Below are 19929 nucleotides of genomic sequence, written 5' to 3'. Positions count from 1 at the left end.
ATGAATCTTCCACCCAGAAGCCGAGGACATGAACTTCCATTCAGGAGCCGAGGGCATGAACCTTCCATTTAGGAGCCCGAGGACCCTCCATCCAGGAGCTGAGGACACAAACCTTCCATCTAGGATCCCGAGGACCCTCCATCCAGGAGCCGAGGACACGAACATTTCATCCAGGAGCTGAGGACACGAACCTTCCATCCAGGAGCTTGAGGACATGAACCTTTCACCTAGGAGCCCGAGGACATGAACCTTTTACCTAGGAGCCCGAGGACATGAACCTTTTATCCAGGAGCCAGAGGACAGGAACCTTTCACACAGGAGCCAGAGATCACAGGACTGCTATCCAGGAGCCTGAGGATACGAACCTTCCACCCAGGAACCCGAGGACGCAAACCTTCCATCCAGGAGCCAAGGACACGATCCTTCCACCCAGGAGCCGAGAACACAAACCTTTTACCCAGGAGCCCGAGGACCCAAACCTTTTACCAAGGAGCCCGAGGATACAGGACAGCTGCTATCCAGGAGCCTGACAACCGCTCTGCCTCATATCCCCCTTCTGCCATGCATTGGGCATGTGGAATACGTGCTGGACGCCGGTGCCTCTTTGGCACTGTACAAGAATTCCTGTTCAATACCTCTGTTACAGCACAGCCGCATTCCTTAGCATTTCTATAGACGTCACCTGCAAGAGTCTGTTTACAAACTTCTCCAGTGGATATTGCACAGACGCCCCCTTCGTAGGGCTCTGAACAGAGCACATCTACATGGGACTGGCTGTAGACTCCCCATCTATGGACCTGGGAATAGAGGCCCCACGGGCCAGTGCATACTTCCCCCTGTGGCCTGTATATACATGCTTCCTCGTGAGCCTGCCTACAGACCTCCCCTCAACGGGCCTTTGTATAGACTCCTTTTAATAGCCAGTTTACAGACTCCAGGGTACATGCGCCAGTCTACATACACGGGGGCAGTAGTACAGATGCCGCCCCGAGGGCCTCTGGGCAGATTCACCTAGGTACGGATGCCGCATCCATAGGTCTGTGTGACCAACACTCTTCAGGGTCCTCTGTGCAGACTCCCCCTCCATGGGCCTGTGTACCGAATCACTCAGGGCATGTGTCTAGGTACTGACACCGCTTCCATAGGCCTTTATACAGAATGCCCATTTGCCTGTTTACTGGGACACTCTCTATGGCCTGTTTACAGGCCCTGATTTCCGTAGGTCTGTGTTCAGATTCCTAACCCTGGGCCTGTGCACCCCTGTCCCTAGGCCTGTGCACCCATCTCCTCACTCCTGTGTACCCCTCTCTCCCTGGGCCTGTGCACCCCTCTCCCCGGGCCTGTGCACCCCTCTCACTGCATCTGTGCACCCCTCTCCGTGCACCTGTGCACCCATCTCCCCGGGACTGTGCACCCCTCTCCCTGTGCACCCCTCTCCTTGCACCTCTGCACCCCTCTCCCTGCGCCCGTGCACCCCTCTCCTCGCGCCGGTGCACCCCTCTCCCCTGGTCTGTGCACCCCTCTCCCTGAGCCTGTGCACCCCTCTCCCTGAGCCTGTGCACCCCTCTCCCTGAGCCTGTGCACCCCTCTCCCTGTGCCTGTGCACCCCTCTCTCTGCGCCTGTGCACCCCTCTCCCCTGGTCTGTGCACCCCTCTCCCCTGGTCTGTGCACCCCTCTCCCCGGGCCTGTGCACCCCTCTCACTGCACCTGTGCACCCCTCTCCCTGCACCTGTACACCCATCTCCCCGGGACTGTGCACCCCTTTCCCTGTGCATCCCTCTCCTTGCACCTGTGCACCCCTCTCCCTGGGCCTGTGCACCCTCTCCCCTGGTTTGTGCAGCCCTCTTCCCTTGTCTGTGCACCCCTCTCTCTGCGCCTGTGCACCCCTCTCCCCTGGTCTGTGCACCCCTGTCCCCGGGCCTGTGCACCCCTCTCCCCGCGCCTGTTGCAGATTCCGCCCTCTGTGGACAGACCCCACACATGATTCTTTTTACACTAAATGCTGACTTTGCTCGGGCGATGCCAGGAAGCCTGTGGTCTCCCTCTGCCAGTCTGCCATGACACATTCCCGGTTTGGCACCCCACAGAGGATTCTATTTTTAGTCACTGTTTTATGTTGTCTGGAAAAAATGTGACCAAAAACCTCCATCATCTTGAACAGGTCAAGGACTTCAGAGTCGGCGAATAATTATTTGATAGAGTGAGCTGGTGCACAAAGAGAACCTGCGCAGCAGCGATCTCCTCATGCGGGCTGCAGGGCGGTCAATAGAGCGCGCTTTCGGAATCTCAAAGGTGGACGGCCCTCAAGGAAAATGCTCGGATTAGCAGCAAAACTGCATTTTTAAAAGGCGGCGGTAGAGCTGGTGGAGGGTCAGTCACATTTCATGCCTGCCTACGTGATATCCTATTGTGGGTACTCTGCTCACCTTGCCAACGTAAGCCACCGTGGACACTGTTTTTTGGGGGCGAGGGGCTGCTGTTAAGTGCAGCACACCTGAAAATACTACAACTGAATATGATTTCAGAAGCCCTCCCTCTGGCACCTTATGGCTCTTGTACCAGGGTCATCATGCCTGGGTGAGAACCTCTCAACAAATACTTAAAGACAAGTACCTAACCCTCCACCGTGACAAATGTGAATTCCTGAGTAAAACCTCTTATTCTTGGGCTGTGTCTTCTCAGCTGAAGGGATCCGTTCCACCCTCTGAAAGTGAGGTACATTAAGAGCATAGATTTCCCCCAGAATGCATCAGAAGCTTGTACCTTCCTGGGGCTGGCCAACTATTACAGCTGTTTGATCCCAAAACTGTTCAGGATGCTACTAAACAAACAAGCAAAAAGGCAGCACTAAAAACCTCACGCTGCCACCAGCAAAGTAAGGATTGTTTGTGTTCAAGGAGAGACTTACATACCATGGCCTATTTTGACCCCCAGCAAGAGTTTAATCTCCTAGTGATAACTAGGTAACGTCTTCTAGGGCAACATGAGTGAGAAGGCACCATTTTGGGATTGCATATGCAAACTAAGCCCTCACAGAACATAAGCAGTAGTATTCACAATCAAAAAAGACGCCAATGTAATCACTGGAGCTGCGAATACGGTCTCTATGTGTGGGCTCACCTGCTGTGAATGCTCCTTTCCACTGAAAAATAAATCTTGCAAGAAGAAAATATTAAAATGTATTATCCATTTTTGGGCAGTCACCACACAAGCTACGAATTAACTAGTGAGGATGGTGGTAGAGCTCAGAGTGAGCTTGGAGGAGGTGATTGAAAAAGTGACCACATATCTGGTCTTAAAAGTCAAGGAATTCCTTCAGAATTGTGTGGAAAATCACATTGGAATGCTTGCATCAAAGGACACCGGAAGTAGATAGGAAGGTAATGCCATTCTCAGTGTCTGTCAAGATATAACAGTATCTCCAGAGGGACTGGTGCTGAGAAGCTGCCGAATTATAATGCCTACTTTCCTGAGACGCTGCAGAGCACAGCTGGCTCGCAGCAGCCACCAGGACCTGGTGGTACAAAAAGATATCCACAACTGCTTCACGTGCCAGGCCAAGAACCTCTGGAGCGACCTTCCCCATATTGACAGACCCCCTTGTGCCTCTACGAGCTCTGCTACCAGAATTCCACAGCCTCTCAACTGAGGCACAAGCTAATCACATTTTCCAAGTTTGTGGGGGCGATTTAGCAGGGGTGGAGAACTTACTAAGCAGCCTGGCCCCGGACCTCGATGGGAAGCCAAGCTGACAAAAAGCAGATGTTGTTTATTGACTAAATTACTGACTTGGGAACCTGGGATTTGGGTTTTAATTCCTGCGCAAGACTGAAAATCCTGTTATTGTGGTCAACTGTCATAGGATCCTTTAGACGTTAATGCCTCATCTGCATAATCTCATGGGTCTGTGGCCCACGACAGTGACGGGACACTTCTTGTTGTTCCACTGACAGATCCTCATCTGGCCCCACCGGGTATAAACCTGTGACCTAACGACTTGTCTCCCACTGGGGAAGCAAATGTTCCCCAGTGGTAGACATGCTAACCAAGACAGGGAAAGCAATTATTTTGCCCCACACAAAAAAACACATGGGGCTTGTGCTGAGGTCCGGCTCTAGGGCAGAGTGACCAGTGCATCCGCACCTGGTGCCGACCTCGGGAGGCGCCATGTTTAGAAATAACGCAGGTTTGAAAAGCACTTGCTGCAGAATTCCTTGTATGTCTAGCAGTTTTCAGGCAACAATAAAAATGTCAAGATAACTCTGGGGATTAATGTTCCTAGCGGAGAGAGATCTTTTGTCTACTGTCAGTTTCCCATCATTCTAAAGAAGAAGAGGGTTAATATGCCTGCTGCAAAAAATGTGTACCACACAAATCACCCGACTGTATTTTATGTGGATTGCTCAGTAGGTTACTGCTTTTGTCGCTGAGATCCTTTTGTTACTTGCAGTTCATATGTTAAAACCCTAATATAGCACAGTGAGCTATACATTGTCACCAGAGAACTGCATGGCACAGGTTTCCTCCAGTCTTTCATTATTCCAATGTGGCTAAAAAGGGTTCATTTGGGTAGAAATACATTTTTATTAGTAAAGCCAACCACTGTTGTATGTTTTAAATCCTGAGTTTGTGCTTCTGACCACCACAGACTACATCATGGGGCAATGGGTCAGCCCACTTCTGTCACTGACTGCTCGTACTATGCGATTTTAAGAAAAGGAAGAGTTTGTGTAGGCTCCTTCAAGGAAAGTTATATATTTTTTACTATGCGTATGCTCAGTTTTCAGTTCATGGTATGTGATTGCAGAAGAGCTAAATTTATTCAAGGTGATTCCTCATGCTGCTATGCCAGTGTACGCTCACCTTAAAGAAGCTATACATTTCCAGCACTTGATAGAAAGTAAGACATTTCTTATCCCTTTCCAGATATGGTTAATAACCAGCCATAAGGACCCTAACCATCAACAGAGAAAAAAGCTGTGGTCTCTCTCTGTTCATAAAAAAGTAGTAAAACTGTATCCATTTTAGTGCGCCCATGTATGGGTGAAGACCCGTACTTTTGGGAATTTACAAGCATTCCCAGTAGTACACCATGAAAGCTGTGCTAAAATCAGGTTTCCAGGGACTTTATGACATATAGGGCACACTTTCTTTGTTTGCGCCACAGCGTACCTTCAAACAGGGAAAGTGCACCTTATTATGCTGAATGTGCTGCCCACAGAGCCTCCAGAGGGCTGCCATCAGGGAACGCTCTGTCAGTGTGCCTATTTTTGCAGTACACTATGAGTGCGCCTCCTTTGCGCCCGCGTCTATAATGCGTTGCAGGTGCAGAAGTAGAGATTCCATCATTTGCATGGGGCCACACCCCGATGCAAATGAGGGAACGCCCACTTGAGATAGCACTGGTGCTACATGTTCACCAGTGCTATAGTGTATAACAGAAGGGGCCGCCCAAGCGTCTGCGGGCCCTTCGGTAATATTAGAGGTGCTGGAGGTGCACAAAGCGTGCGCATATGCCCGTTGTGCCCCAGAGCACTTTCTATAATACGGACCCTGGTGTCCTACTTGGAATGTCTTGAGATATCCCATGCCCTCATGTTCTACCTGTGCTGAAATTTACACTGTGCTGATTTAAGCACAGAGGGAATGGTGCCCCCTGTACAAATGCACATTTTTTCAGTTTTTTTCTCTGTAGGGAAAAATCCTTTGCGATGAAGGAAGCCTTTCATCGGAGCCCTGAATATCAAATCTGAGTATGATCAGTTCCCCTTTCCATCTTAGATGGGGAGCAATTCCAGCTCTTGCCTGAAGTACATTTTGAACCCTTTCCAGATTTCCCGGGATGGCCAAAGGGCGGATTTCAATTTGTGAAAGGCCACAAATAAATGAGTTTGTAAGTGTCCTCAAACATACAAGACTAACCATGCCTTGTAACAGACTTGGGTTATACTCTTCGACTCAGAAAAGGACAAATCTATTTAGCCAGATACATATTGAGGGCTACAAACCTCTATCACTTCTTGAAGGATTAATGAATTCCTTGCTTCCCCCTGGAGTCCCAAAACACAAATTATTGCTTGTGCAATAGCCCACACAAATTGAGAATTGTGTGATTGTTATGAACGGGATTAGAAGTGGCCTCCTTGGTATATAGTGATGCATAAATAGTAATATCCACTAGAAAGATATATTAGTATATTTGTGTTCTTTTTCAATATCAGTCCTTGTTCCTGCTCTAATTTTTTTACCTCTGTCTGCAGGATGGGGAGGTAGTTGGTATTAACACCCTGAAGGTCACAGCTGGAATCTCTTTTGCCATACCATCGGACAAAATAAGGAAATTCATGGCCGAATCCCATGACAGACAGGCCAGAGGTATGGATTCGGGCGCTTCCTGTTCAATCGCAGCATGCAGAATGGGCAGGATGCAATGATGTGTGCTGGGCAATGTGGGAATGAAAATGAGGTAGGAAGCTCTGAAGGACAATTTGCATTGATAACATGAAATGATAGGAGCATGCCAGTGTGAATTTGGACAGGATGAAGGGGCAGGGTCATGTAAATGTGCCAGTTGGTTCAACAAAGCTGTATGTGAAGAGCAATGGATACATATGGAAAAGATAAATGAGCATTTGCCTGAAAATACACTTATTGTTATTTTTGTAATTTTTGTAAAGCATAAACTTTTGTCATTTACATGAGCTTTTGCAGTGGAGGGCTGTCAAGAGAGGGTGTATATTAGGATCTTTTGGTCCCTTGGTTCCAATAGTACCATCTATGAGATTTCTGGGGTTACATGTTTACGGTGGGAGCAGGATGACATGGTGAACTAATTAGTGGATTGAAATAACTGACTGGTGTCACTCTTGGTTGATGAGTGTTAGTGGTTATTGTGTTGCAACTTGTGGCAGATGTCTTGCTTTGCCTGATGGAATAGTTAGATTTTCACAGATTTTATACAGTTAAGGTGCTCATTGGTGATCCGTATATTTTGTGGAAGAGAGCTCTATAATTCTGCTCATCAATCTTTTAATGCATGACCTCCCCTTTGGAGTTTTGTAGGTGGGCATAATGAGAGGATTAGCGAATGCTCAACCAAAGGTATGGGGGTGTAGTGTCAGCATTTATGTTTCACAAGGAATTTGCAGTTTTTGAGTTGGCTCCTTAGTGTAGAGTGAAATGTTCTAAGATGATGTTACTGTTGTTATTTGTGGCCTTGGTGATTACACAACAATGTGCTATCAAACAGGCAATTCCTTGCTGTGAAGTTAAGGTTCAAGGTTGATGATTTCAAGAGAGGAGGAATGATCGCTCTGTAGTCATGATCGCTCTGTCTCGCTCATGACTACCCCAAAGAATATTAGTGAAGCCTAGGAACAGTAAAGTCCATGATGGTAAGAGAGGAGCAAGTGAACCATTTTTCAGTTAAAACTACAAGGCTAGGTCATCATTGTTGTTAATATCTGCTACTATAATTTTGTTCCAACAGTGGATTTGTAGCTGTGTGGTGAGAGTCCAGAAGTTGTTGTAGTAGTGGTTCATTCGGGCATTTTAATTGGCAATATTTTGAGATTATTGGTTTCCTGCTTGTATTGATCGGGAGTACTCTAAGATCGGATCATTGTAATGGCAGGGGATCATGAGCGTATGTGTCGGAGAGGTATTGTTGTCCAAATCTTTGCAAATGGATTCCTGAAGATTTGTTTTGCTGTCACCTATTGTAGGCGTTTGTTTGTTGGTTATGCTTCCAGCCTGTTCGCTATGAACTGTTCTGTATTTTCCATTAATAATGTTGTGGTAAAACTTTACCCCAATTGTTTTGGATTTTCCATATGGAGTATTTACATTTTATTAAGTTTTTTATTACATGTTCATTTTATGTTTAATTGCATAACTTAGTTAGTCTGACTGGAAGACGTAATGCTTGATATTTAATACAAATTCCCCTTGTGAGTGTGAAACCACTGGTTAAGACTTGTTTTGTGATGTTCATTGCAGTATGTGATTAAGTTATTGGATTACATGGTTTGGATGATTACTTTGGAGTCACAAGGTCATTCCTCCGGAATTGTGATACATTGATTGTTTCACTGACTTCTCAAAGGTCTCATCTTCTTTGCAATTATTATAAAAGACAAATGTACCTGCTAACTAAGTCGGGTTCATCTCTACTTAAAATGTTGGAATTAACTAATTTTCTAGGAAGATCTGTATACCTTGTATCAACATTTTAACTAATAAATTAAACAGGTTGAGATGCAGGCTCAGGGCATAGGGAGTCTCAATACACGGCAGCCTTTTGTCATTAAAGAGAATCTTCACAGGACAAAAATTTAAAGTAAAAAACCATAAAGATTTATTCAACTTTAAGAGTAATTACAGAGTGTGAAAAGGCAATTAGTTAATTAAATTCCATTCAGCATCAATAATGAATCAAAAGGCAAATTGCGAGAGGTATTAATAAAAGGTGGACCTCCAAAGCAAGTAAATAGCCAGAACCAAAATAGAGTTCAGGACGGACTAGCATGAATGTTCTCAGTTCAAAAGTCAAAGAAAGTCGAAGGGCCTGATTTAGATCTTGGCGGACGGGTTACTGTGTCACAACGGTGACAAATATTCCATCCACTGTAATATAAGTCCCATAGGCTATAATGGGATGTATATTTTGGTGGAAGGGATATCCGTCACTGTTGTGATGGAGTAACCTGTCCGCCAAGGTCTAAATCAGACCCCAAGTATAATTCACTAAACAGACTGGAATAGAGACTGCTCCGTTTGTAAGGCAAGGAAAGTCTACGTTTAACTACGTTTAAATCAAATAGACTAACGTCAAGTCTACACTGTTCAAAAGCAAGAAACGTTTGGTATCCCTTCCAAAAAGGGCACATTTTATAGGTTTCAAGCAGTCAAAACTACAATCTTGAAATGGGGAGTAACTTACACATAAACCAATAGCAAAACAAGAAAATATGATACATCAAACAAAGAACATTTAGGAATACCTACTTTCATGAATAATTATAATAAGACATACAATGGAAATTAGAAAAATAATGTGAAATTTAAGCAACTGGTGAAACAATATGCAGTGCAATGGCTTTGAGTAGACCTGGGCAAAGAGCTTTCACTATGTTGCAAATACAGGAACACTCTGAACATGGCTTCTCGAGATACATAAATTAATACATTTCAACCCGGCAAAATAATTTCTACTGCAAATTAAATTCTATGTCATTTATTTTCTGAAAAGGAAAAAGCCAGAAAACAAACATGCAACTAGAAAAATCTTTCATTCAATTTTAAAAGTGAATATAAATGCAGGTCGAATTCAACCTAGTCATGTCAACAGCGGCCTGGTTATACTAAATATATAAATTTGAACTAAGCATTATTTCTATTTATTAAAAATGTTCTGTCACTTGCTTTAGCTTTTTCTGATTGCACATCTAGGGGGAGTTGCACTTACCCATTTACTTACCTCTGCATCAGTATTGGTGCAGAAAAGGGAAAACAGAGTAATACATATAGAAGAGTTTACTGTAAATCAGTAGACACCCACTTGAATGTGAAAAATTAGCATGTGTGCCCTCAGTTCCTTTCAGTCGCAATAACTGGATTTTTGTACGGGGTTACGGACCAGAATCAACTATTTCCAGCTGCACCGTAGCCCCACTGTTAAATCCACATTATTTGTAATAGAGGTTGCGATCAGCTAGTTACAAGAATATTACATCATTTGCGAGCCTTGAAAGATGGTACGGTGTGTTCCAGATCCTGCCATCTCTTGCAGGAAGACAAAACGCCATTTCACTCAAGATTGCACTCGACAATGCTCTCGCCCTTCGGGTATTGTTAGCCTTGCTGCAGCACGCTGTCTCTCTGTCCAAACTTTGCAATCATGCTCGACGCGTTTCAAGGCATTCGCCCCTTAATCATGAGCTTCACACAAAGGCACGGAAGGCTCACCTGTTTGTTCACTTCATTTTTATTGTTGAATAAGGCAGCCCTCAGTGGGCGTGGCTTGCAGTAAACGCCACATAGCATGATGGTAATTGCAGTCCACAGGTAAGTATTAGTGTCACTCCTTTAGGCTCCGTGCCCCTGTGTAGAAATAAAAAGCTGTGTAAAGGTAGGGACATCTTGAGACTGCATGCTTCATTTTGCAAGAGAATATTGTGCCTAACGGAAAGGGATATTTGCCTTCCATGGCCTTTCAACATTGAGAATTGGTGCACCTCTTGTTCCCGCGGCTCGGGCAGCCGCGTATCATTATTTTTCCAAAACGCCCATGCGCTCAAGATTGCACTCGACCAGGCACTCGCCCTTCGGGTATTGTTAGCCTTGCTGCAGCACGCTGTCTCGCTGTCCAAACTTTGCAATCATGCTCGACGCGTTTCAAGGCACTCGCCCCTTAATCATGAGCTTCACACAATAAAAATGAAGTGAACAAACAGGTGAGCCTTCCGTGCCTTTGTGTGAAGCTCATTACTAAGAGGCGAATGCCTTGAAACGCATCGAGCATGATTGCAAAGTCTGGACAGAGAGACAGCGTGCTGCAGCAAAGCTAACAATACCCGAAGTGCGAGAACATTGTCGAGTGCAATCTTGAATATATATATATATATATATATATATATATCATATGAAAACTGACGCCAGACGTGCCTATCCAAGCGAGTCGGGGCCTGACTTGCTGGGTCAAAGTCCATACATTCCAAACGAAAACCACACACCCCTTCGGGACAAGGAACCTTTGTCAAAAGCAACTTGCTGGTCGTTCATTCAACTTTTTAAATATTAACAATTATTTACAGGAGTAGAAAACCACACAGTGATGATGTGGGAAAAAGGAAAAATAGATCTGAATAATTTTACTTTTCCATTCACTCAAATAAGAACAAGTGTGAGCCAATTTCATTTGCTTTCATGAGGCTGAATGGGTATTATTTTGTATCAGCTATTGATGGTATAATAAATAGCTACTGCACAGATTAAAAAAATGATCTGCAGTCATTTTGGCTTATAGACTGTTTGGTATAGCCTTCCTCTGCACCATTAATAAACCTTTTTTTAAAATAGAAAAGTGTTATGAGTTCATATTAATTAAGCTGATCAGAGACAAAGAACCTCAGAATGGAAAAGTAAGACCACAGAATTCAACAAAAGATGGCACATGGCATTGGTTGTGTACCTGTCTTTGTGCATAGCTGGCAATTTTACTGACCTAATAAACAGGTCATTACACTTGCGTGCAGAGGTTTGGCAACCTTGGGTAGCAGTGAAGTATACAGAAAGGCAGCAGTTTTCAAAGTAAATGCCTGCCAATTCTTGACAGGCTCTCTAATCAATGGCAAACATCAATTTGTAAGTCTTGTGCCACAAAGACCTCTACGAACTATGCATGAAAACAGAATAACACTTTTTTCCGTCACAAAGACAATGGAGCACCAGCATGAGATTGAGATGATAGAATACATCCATTATTAAGGCATCCCTAAATATATTTATCTAGGAAAACTTGCTCCTTTCCTATTAATGCATACACCTCTCCTTAGGTATACTTTTACCATGTAGCAAATGTATATGGCAATCATAAGGGCAATGGTATTTTAACTTGTATACATGGGGTTATTTCTGTCTACAGATGTCAGTATACATGGCTTTACTTTTAACTGCAATGTATTAGCTTGAGCTTGTGCAAAACGGACATCTTAAAAATTGCTGCTGCTCAAAATGCAGCAACACCAATAACTTTCAGTCAGCATTAACAACTTGGGCCTGATTATGAAGTTGGGTGGAAAGCCATCCAACAGCTAGTCGGGGGCTTTCTACCCGAAATCAATGGTTTCTGTCAGACAGCCGTATTACAATACTGGCGGTCAGAGGGAAACCCACAGGGGTTCACAAATCCCGTCGGAGTGGCAGGGGGAAGTATAATCCCGTAATGACGGCGGAGCCATTCTCTGCTCTGCCGTAGGGATTATGATGTCACTTTCCACCTGCCCGTTCATGGCCCGCCATGAAAAAGCAGGCGGAGAGTGACTTTGGGGGCTCCTAGCAGGGCCCTCTTCTCCCCTAGCCCTCCGCTATGGGCCCTAAACATCCCTGCACCATGTGCAGTGCCGGGATGTTTGTAAACATCCATTTTTCAATTGTAGCTTGTGCTGCGGCCTTATCCACTGGCCACACAAGCTGCAATTGAAATATTGATGTTTCCATACAGTGGGCAGAACCGCCGACCTATGGTCGGCCGGTTCCATTCCTCAAAGAGGCCGGTCGGACGTTCGTCCGATCAACATAGTAGTTAGGCTCTTACTTTTTAGAACATCTCTTACTTTCAATGCTTGGTCCTTGCATTCCTTCAAGGCACACGTAGTGTGTCCTCATACAATGACCTTTATTCCTGGACATCTGATGACTATGTTTGTCACCATAAAATCAGTCAGGCAAGGGATATTCTAGCTGTCTACCTTTCCATTAAAATCTGTAGTATCCTTTGGACATTGTATTGTTAATTCAACATCTTTTACCTGTTTCTGTAATAAATGTATCTGTTATTAGAAAGTTTCTCCCAAGGCTGCCTTATCTTCTGTGTTCAAAATTGTCATTACTCTGAACACTCCAACCCAGATAGCATTCAAATGAGTACTCAATATATTCAATGATGGCTCTAGAAGGCTATCATCGACTCGTCAAATTTGTAATGGCTTATAAACTGTCAAGAACTCAGTCTACTGAAGCAGATGGTGATCTCACTTCTCAAGTAGACCTTCTCATAAAACAACAGCATTGGCAGGTGTTAGAACTGGGGGTCTCTAGTTGGCAGAGGTAGGTACCTTTGACCAAATAGGGACCCTTGCTTCTAGTCAGGGAAAGGGGATTACACTCCTGGATAACCCCTGCTCATCCCCTTGGTAGCTTGGCACGAGCAGACAGGCTTATCTCAGAGGCAGTGTGTAAAGCATTTGTGAACACATACAGCAATACAGTGAAAACACTACAGATGGACACCACACAAGTTTTATAAAAATAAGTATTCTTTATATAGACTTAACACAAGACCAGAACAACATAAATCCACAATGCTGTAATAAAAAATAATACTTCAAGATGGTAGAAATATTTCAAAAATATGTTATTCACTTAAAAGCAGTCTTTAGCAACAGATAACCCCAACTGGAGTTATCACGATGTCGAGGTCAAAGAATTCCCAAAGTACGGCGCCGACCGCGAAGTGCGCGTTGTCGGGCCCGGAGTCAAAACAGAGCCACAAAGAACAGTACCTTGGAAAAGCGAAAACAAAGACAGCTCACGGCGTCGGGGAGATGCGGTGTCGTTGGCGCGGTGCGGCGTCGGTTCCTTGCTTCGGGGAAGGCGATGCGTCGGGTCCTCGATGCTTGCGCAAAGCAGGGAAGCCGTCTGTTCTTTACCGGAGATGAAGTGACGTCACGATGGCGCCGAAACCACGGTTCCGTTTGATGTCGATGGATTCTTGACCACCCATATCGAGGATCGGCTCCGAGATGATGTCGGCTTCGGAGTCGATGTGGCACGGCGCCCGGCATCGGGTCTACGTTGTAAATCGGAGCAGCGCTCATGTCTTGATGCAGAGTAAGGCGTCGCTCTCCGGCGTCGGTGTTGCAATTTCCATCTGTAACAGCTAGAACAGCAAGTTCCAGATGCAGGCAAACAGAAGGGGTGAAGTCTTGTATCCCTGAGACTTCAGGCAGGAGGCAAGCTCAGATTCGAGCCCATGGAGAAATATTCTGCAAGATGATGAAAGTTCCTTCTCCTTTCCTTGGCAATAAAGAAACCACTGCAGGCCAACCCAGCAACACAACACACTGGCAGGGGGGCAGTCCAAACTACTGCAGCGTCCTTGGTTCTTCTCCTTGTCAAAGGTTCGTCTTGTTTTCTCAGAAATGATCTAAAGTTCTGGGGTCTGGGCCCCACTATTTATACCAGTAAATCCTTTGTCTTCTGAAGGCAGAGGGTCCTGTACCTAGTTCAAACCAGTTCTGGGTGCATTCTGCCAGTCTGCACCTTCTTCCCTTTGGCAGGGTGAGCCAGGGACATCAGATGCACCACAGGAGGTGGAGCCATTATTGTGGAAGGCAGGCACAGCCCTATTCAGACCCAGGTGCTGACTCCTCCCACCACTCTACATGCAGAAAGGTCTATTCAGCCCTGTGCTGACTCACCCTGTCTCCTGTAATCCCCCAGCCCCTGTCACTCACAAAACCAGACACACAATGCACAAGCTAGCAGAGGCAGGCTGGATGGTTAGGTAAGAAAATACCTACTTCCTAAAAGTGGTATTTTCAAACACAAAATGTTGAAACCAACTTCGCTAAAATATGTATTTTATCAGTTCAGGCATACTAAACTCGAATTTCTACCATGTTCCCTGGGTCAGTTAGGATTATAAGATGTTATAATCAAACTGCCCATTCTGGCCTATGGGGACTGGTAGCCTTGCAATAGTGAAAAACGAAAATGGCTGTAATTCACTATTAGGACATGCCACACACACCAGGGCATGTCCTACCTTATACTTACAATGCACCCTGCCATTGGGCCTACCTTAGGGGTGTCTGATATGAAGAAAAGGGAAGGTTTAGGGACTGGCAAGTGGATGCACTTACCAAGTCAGCATGGCACTACTAGACTGCACACAGGCTCTGCAATGAGACACATTTTACAGGCTGCTTCTGTGGGTGGCACAACCAGTGCTGCAAGCCCACCAGCAGCATTTGATCTACAAGCCCTAGGCACACATGGTGCACTATACTAGGGTCTGACAAGTAAATCAAATATCCCAATCATGGAGTCACTAATCAATGCATCAATTGAACATAGGGAGCACTAGCACTGTGGCACTGAATAGCAGTGGCACAGTGCCCAAAGCATCTAATCCAGCAAAACATATCAAAAACAGAGGAGGGAATCAGTAAAAAATGGAAGGGAGACTCACGCCAATGGTACCAGGTCTAACAGCAGGCAAGTCAAAGAGAGGGATACTCACACTTGAGAGTATTGAGGTGTATTTTGTTGGAAGACCATGTGCAAACATGCTGCTTCAGGTGGTTCCTCCAGTCTAACGCTCTCCTCTGCAGTGGTTTGAAGATTGGCAGGTGGATTAGCTGCTCTGGTTATGGTGACTGTTGTACCACCATTTATGATGGAGTTAACTCAGTGAAAAATGCCACGGAAATAGTGGCAGACTTTCAAGGAAATTGAATGATGCTATCCCTAACATTCTAGCAATTTATAAACAGTTTGGGGTTGCGTTTCTTGTGTTGGCCACAGGCAGAATCTTCACCAGAGATTTTCTTCCCAAAGTATCTCTTCCCTGCTCTAGACAGCCATTTTTGTGCAGAAACCTGTGTTGCAGCACTCTCTAGATATATCAGGTTTTCTGATGCTGTTATGGAAAAGATGATACTTACCCACAGTGGCAGACAAAATGTCCGACATCCATTGTCTGCAAAAGGGTGAACAGATTTGTAATGGAACAAGCTGCAAAGGGCAATGTGCTTCCACAAGGGAACACGGTAGGCTCAGGGCTTTGCACACTATTCCTGCTCTTCATGATAAACAAAATATATATTGTAATATTGTGGATCTTCCACTTAGTTGACCATATGATATGCATTCCATCAGTAGTATTTGTTTAGATAATACCCTTTGTTGCAGCACCAAGCATAGAAAGCATCCTACTTTGCCCCACACCATGCAACTGTCAAGGAAGTGAACAGGTGCTTGTTACATTCTATATGACCTGCTGGTAAGACGCTCAAAGAGAAGTCCTTTGTCCTGGGGCACCATAAAGATGACCTCTTCCACTACTACCATCAGTGCCCCTGCTCAAACTGCTGCAGATATAAAACAGCACTACATCTGTCAGATCCCTCTACTCAAGAAGAATCAAGAGACTACGGAGTCCCACAGGTATCAACCCCCTCACTGAACCCTCCTCATATTTACATAGCTGCTTTGTTTCGTATCTTGGATGCCCATTACATCCTCAAATCCGCAGATGACTATCAGAACTGCCTGAAATTTAGGGAAGAATACTGGTCACTGAGATATCCGCTTCTGCACAATTCCCTGTAAATCACAAGAGCCATGCGAATGCATACAAACAACACGAATTAGCACAGAATTGAGCACCATCGTCTCAGTTTAGCAGAGTGAGCAATCAATGATTCTGAAAAGATTTACCTGCATGGCTAGTGTATGAACTGGAACAAAGGGTAACAATAGCTTGGCAAGCTGAACCCCCCTTTTCTTGTGCCCCAAGTAAAATAATGCTTCAGAAGTATAGAGGCAGGAGTGTCAATTACTGTAACATAATTTGATGAAAATAATAATCATCATCATCACCATTGTTATTATTTGTTGTCTTAACAGTGCGTTATAGAACACTTCTGCATTTCGTAGGACTGCAAATAGCAGGTGTTACTATTGCCCTATTTGATGGGACTCAATTCACTTACCTTGGTACCATACGAATGATAGGAAGGCACTAATACGGAAAGAAGAGAGCATTTTGCTAATTATTACAAATAAAATTACATACATTGCTCATGCTGGTCTGTGCTTGAATGGTTAATATATACACCTTAGAGCATCCACATGAGTATAATAAGGATTTTAACAGCTTTCTGGGGAAAAATATAGTAGTGGATTCACATGTGTTTAAAGCTCACACTACATAATTTTGAGGTACCTAACATAAATGCAAGATAGACAGTTGCACTGTCTTAAAAACAAGGGCCCAATTCACAAACTGCAATTTGTAGTATGTTTAGTAGTACTATAGTGGTACTACTCACATACTGAAAAATGTAATTCTCAAAGCTATGTGCGGAGATCTCTGCCGCCAATATATTTTCTATGATGCGATCTCCACAAGTGTGGAGATCTTAGTATGGGTAAGCCTATGTTTTAATGGTGAATGTGGGAGGGACTGGGTAGTGGCTGAAAAATGGCCTAAAGAAGAATGGTAAAAAGGGGTCTAGGGAGGGACATCCAAAGACAAATCACCCATTCACACAAGAGTAAGACCATTGCGATTCACAAACTGCACTTCTAAAGTTACTACAACCATATCAATTGTAAATGTACTCCAGCCCAGCCTTGGGATAAGTCCAGCACCACACATGGCCACTCACAGGTACTGCAACATACTCACATAAAAACAATGGAGGCAGGGACTTATAATAACACCAAATTGTAAACAATGCTAAAATAAATACAATTATTTCCACTTTTTAAATAATTATATAAATGTTGTTAAAAATATAAATATATTTGATTATTAAATAATCATTGTATTATTTAAATAATAATAAAGGCATTTTAATAGTAACATTATAATAAACTTTAAATATGTTGTTAAATAATTATATTTGCAAGTAATTATTTACACAACTTTTATTAAATGTTAATATATATTAATGAAAATTATTATATTTTAATATAGGTGGGATGTTTTAAAATGTATTCCTCACAGATATTATTTTTAAACTCAATGAATGTATTTTAAATAATTAACTATTCAATACACATTTAAGTTAATGTGCTGTACTGTTTTATTTTATTAATTCTAGATTTAAAATATTTATATAAAAGTATTAACTTAAATACCTTTTCCTACACTTTGCCTTAGAGAGATCTCCGCCACAGTGATGGACATCTCCGCTTATTTGTGAAAAGATATGAGTAGTAGCTTTACATTCATAAATCCTGTTCTAGGAGGCTCAATCTATCAGTGGAAGCATGCCAGTCTGGGCCTAAGAGTAACTTTAGATTTGGAAATGGAGAATATAAAAAGAAAGGGTACTCCTAGTAACAGGAGTATTTACATGTGTAAATTTACCTTTGTGAACCAGGCCGACATTATTATATTTTTTTTAATTAAGATGTGTGAGATCTGCTATGTTTAAAGAAGTATTTCCACTGTTACTGGCATACGCTATTAGAGCACAAATTAGCACACCATGCTGAATTGTTGTTGATGTTTGTTTTCAGTTGAAAAAGAAAGGGCAATCATTTTGCAATGTTATGTTTGCAAAACATCAATTGATGCTTCCTCTGGCTACCCCTAATTGGCATCCATGCTGAATGTGTCACTTTTTGTGATTTAGAGCATAGAGAGACCATATGTAAAGACTTGCCCTTGGACATGAGATCCAGAAGAGGAATGTAACACTTCAGTTCAGTGTTCAATAGTGGAGTGACTAAAATGTACCTTTACTTTTTAAAAGTAAAATGGCTGCATGGTTTGGTTATGTAGATACATGTTCATTGATAAAGGTTTCTGATGATGAAGCTTCAGATTTGACTGATGGTATTACAGTCATATAATTGTGACTTCCATTCTTTCATTCATCCATCTTTCCATCCATTATATCCGTCCTCCTATTCTTTATTATTTTGCGTTCCGTTCACATATCCTCCACCAAGCCCACCCCAACAACCCACCCACCCAGGTTTCATATCAATCCATCCATTCTCCATCTATCCATCTATCTATCTGATCCTCCTTCTGACCCGCCTCCATAGCATGTTTCCCACTCATCCCTCCATACCTACTTAACTGTATGCACCCCACCCCTCCTAACCTTCTTCATCAGAGGTAGCCTGGCATTATCAATTTTATCAAGCACTTAGTGTGATATCTTTAGAATGTTTAATAATCTTCATTTTATTTCCATAACAGGGAAGACGATAACCAAGAAGAAGTACATTGGTATACGCATGATGTCCCTTAACTCGAGGTAAGATGTTGGATGAACATCAATGCATTGGTCCTATGCCCAGCTCTGTCACAGAGATTTGAATTCACATCAGTTAGTGGACCGCACACTTCCCCAGAGGATGGATGTGCCCATCCATCACAGGGCCAGCATGCTACATCCAGCAGAAATTTCTGGCTTCCACATTAATCACAGGGACACACTCACCATTCATCACAGATAGCTGCTTTGTGCCTCAATTTGAGGGATGTTTTCCACATCCAAGATGGCCGCATTCACATCTTTTAAAAGGCAGCCTTCAAAGTCCTTCAAAGAACTTCATTTCACATCTCTTAAAGGGATGCGTTCCACATCTGTGAAATTACTCCATTACACAAGCATCAAAGGGTTTTATTCCACATCATTTGTAGCAGCATACCGCACCTCTCTCCCCTCTCACAAGGGATCAATCCCCACAACTCACAAAGGGTTGCGTTCTTCAAACCTGACTGCGTAGCACTTTCCGTACATCAGAGGCCTGATTTAAATTTTCTGACATGAGGTGCAATCCTGTTTTACAACAGTAGGATGCATTTCAATCAGTGGCTCCATTCCATGTTTTTTCTCAGAGGAATGCATGCATCGTCCTCATCCATTTGAGATCTGCACTGCACACGCATCAGATGTCTGTGTTGCACATCCATCAGAGATCTGCACCTTACAGCCACCAGAGGGCTGTATCCCATTTCAATGCAGAAGGTTTATTCCGCATCAACCAAAGGTTTTCACTCCATATCTACCACAGAGTGTGCGGAGAGCAGCCATTGGAAAGAGAGAGGCATTCTGCATCTTTTAAAGGCTGCATTGCATTTCGTTAGAGGGTTGTGCACTGCACCTTAGAGGGAGCACCGCATTCTCCATCCATCAGATTGTGGCATTTCCCCTCCATCAAAAGGCTGCAACCCACATTCATTAGTGATCACCATTCTCCTAGGATGAGAGTAGGTTGCATTTCACATCCACCAGTGGGCTTCATTCCACATTCATCCCAGAGGGCTCTATAAAACATCAATCATGGAGGGCGGCTTTACACATCTTTCGGATAGAAGGATCCTTTCCATGCCCAGGATAGGACCTCATTCTCCATTCATCATTGGGCTTTATCTGTCTTCAAAGAAAATTACT

The 19929-nt window shown here is 43.7% G+C and overlaps 1 protein-coding gene across 1 annotated transcript in view; it reads left to right on the top strand.

The window, feature by feature from the left end:
• Window positions 1-19929, top strand: part of HTRA1 (HtrA serine peptidase 1) — a 271899-nt gene that overhangs the window by 226748 nt on the left and 25222 nt on the right. The window contains exons 6-7 of the mRNA XM_085602427.1: window positions 6262-6376; window positions 18729-18786. Of these exons, the coding sequence (XP_085458553.1) occupies window positions 6262-6376; window positions 18729-18786 (173 nt within the window). The remainder of the gene's footprint in view (window positions 1-6261; window positions 6377-18728; window positions 18787-19929) is intronic.

Source organism: Triturus cristatus, chromosome 1_2, assembly GCF_964204655.1.
Source record: "Triturus cristatus chromosome 1_2, aTriCri1.1, whole genome shotgun sequence".
Lineage (NCBI taxonomy): Eukaryota > Metazoa > Chordata > Amphibia > Caudata > Salamandridae > Triturus > Triturus cristatus.
The sequence above is the reverse complement of the archived record's forward strand: the minus strand, read 5'-3'. Positions and strand labels throughout refer to the sequence as shown.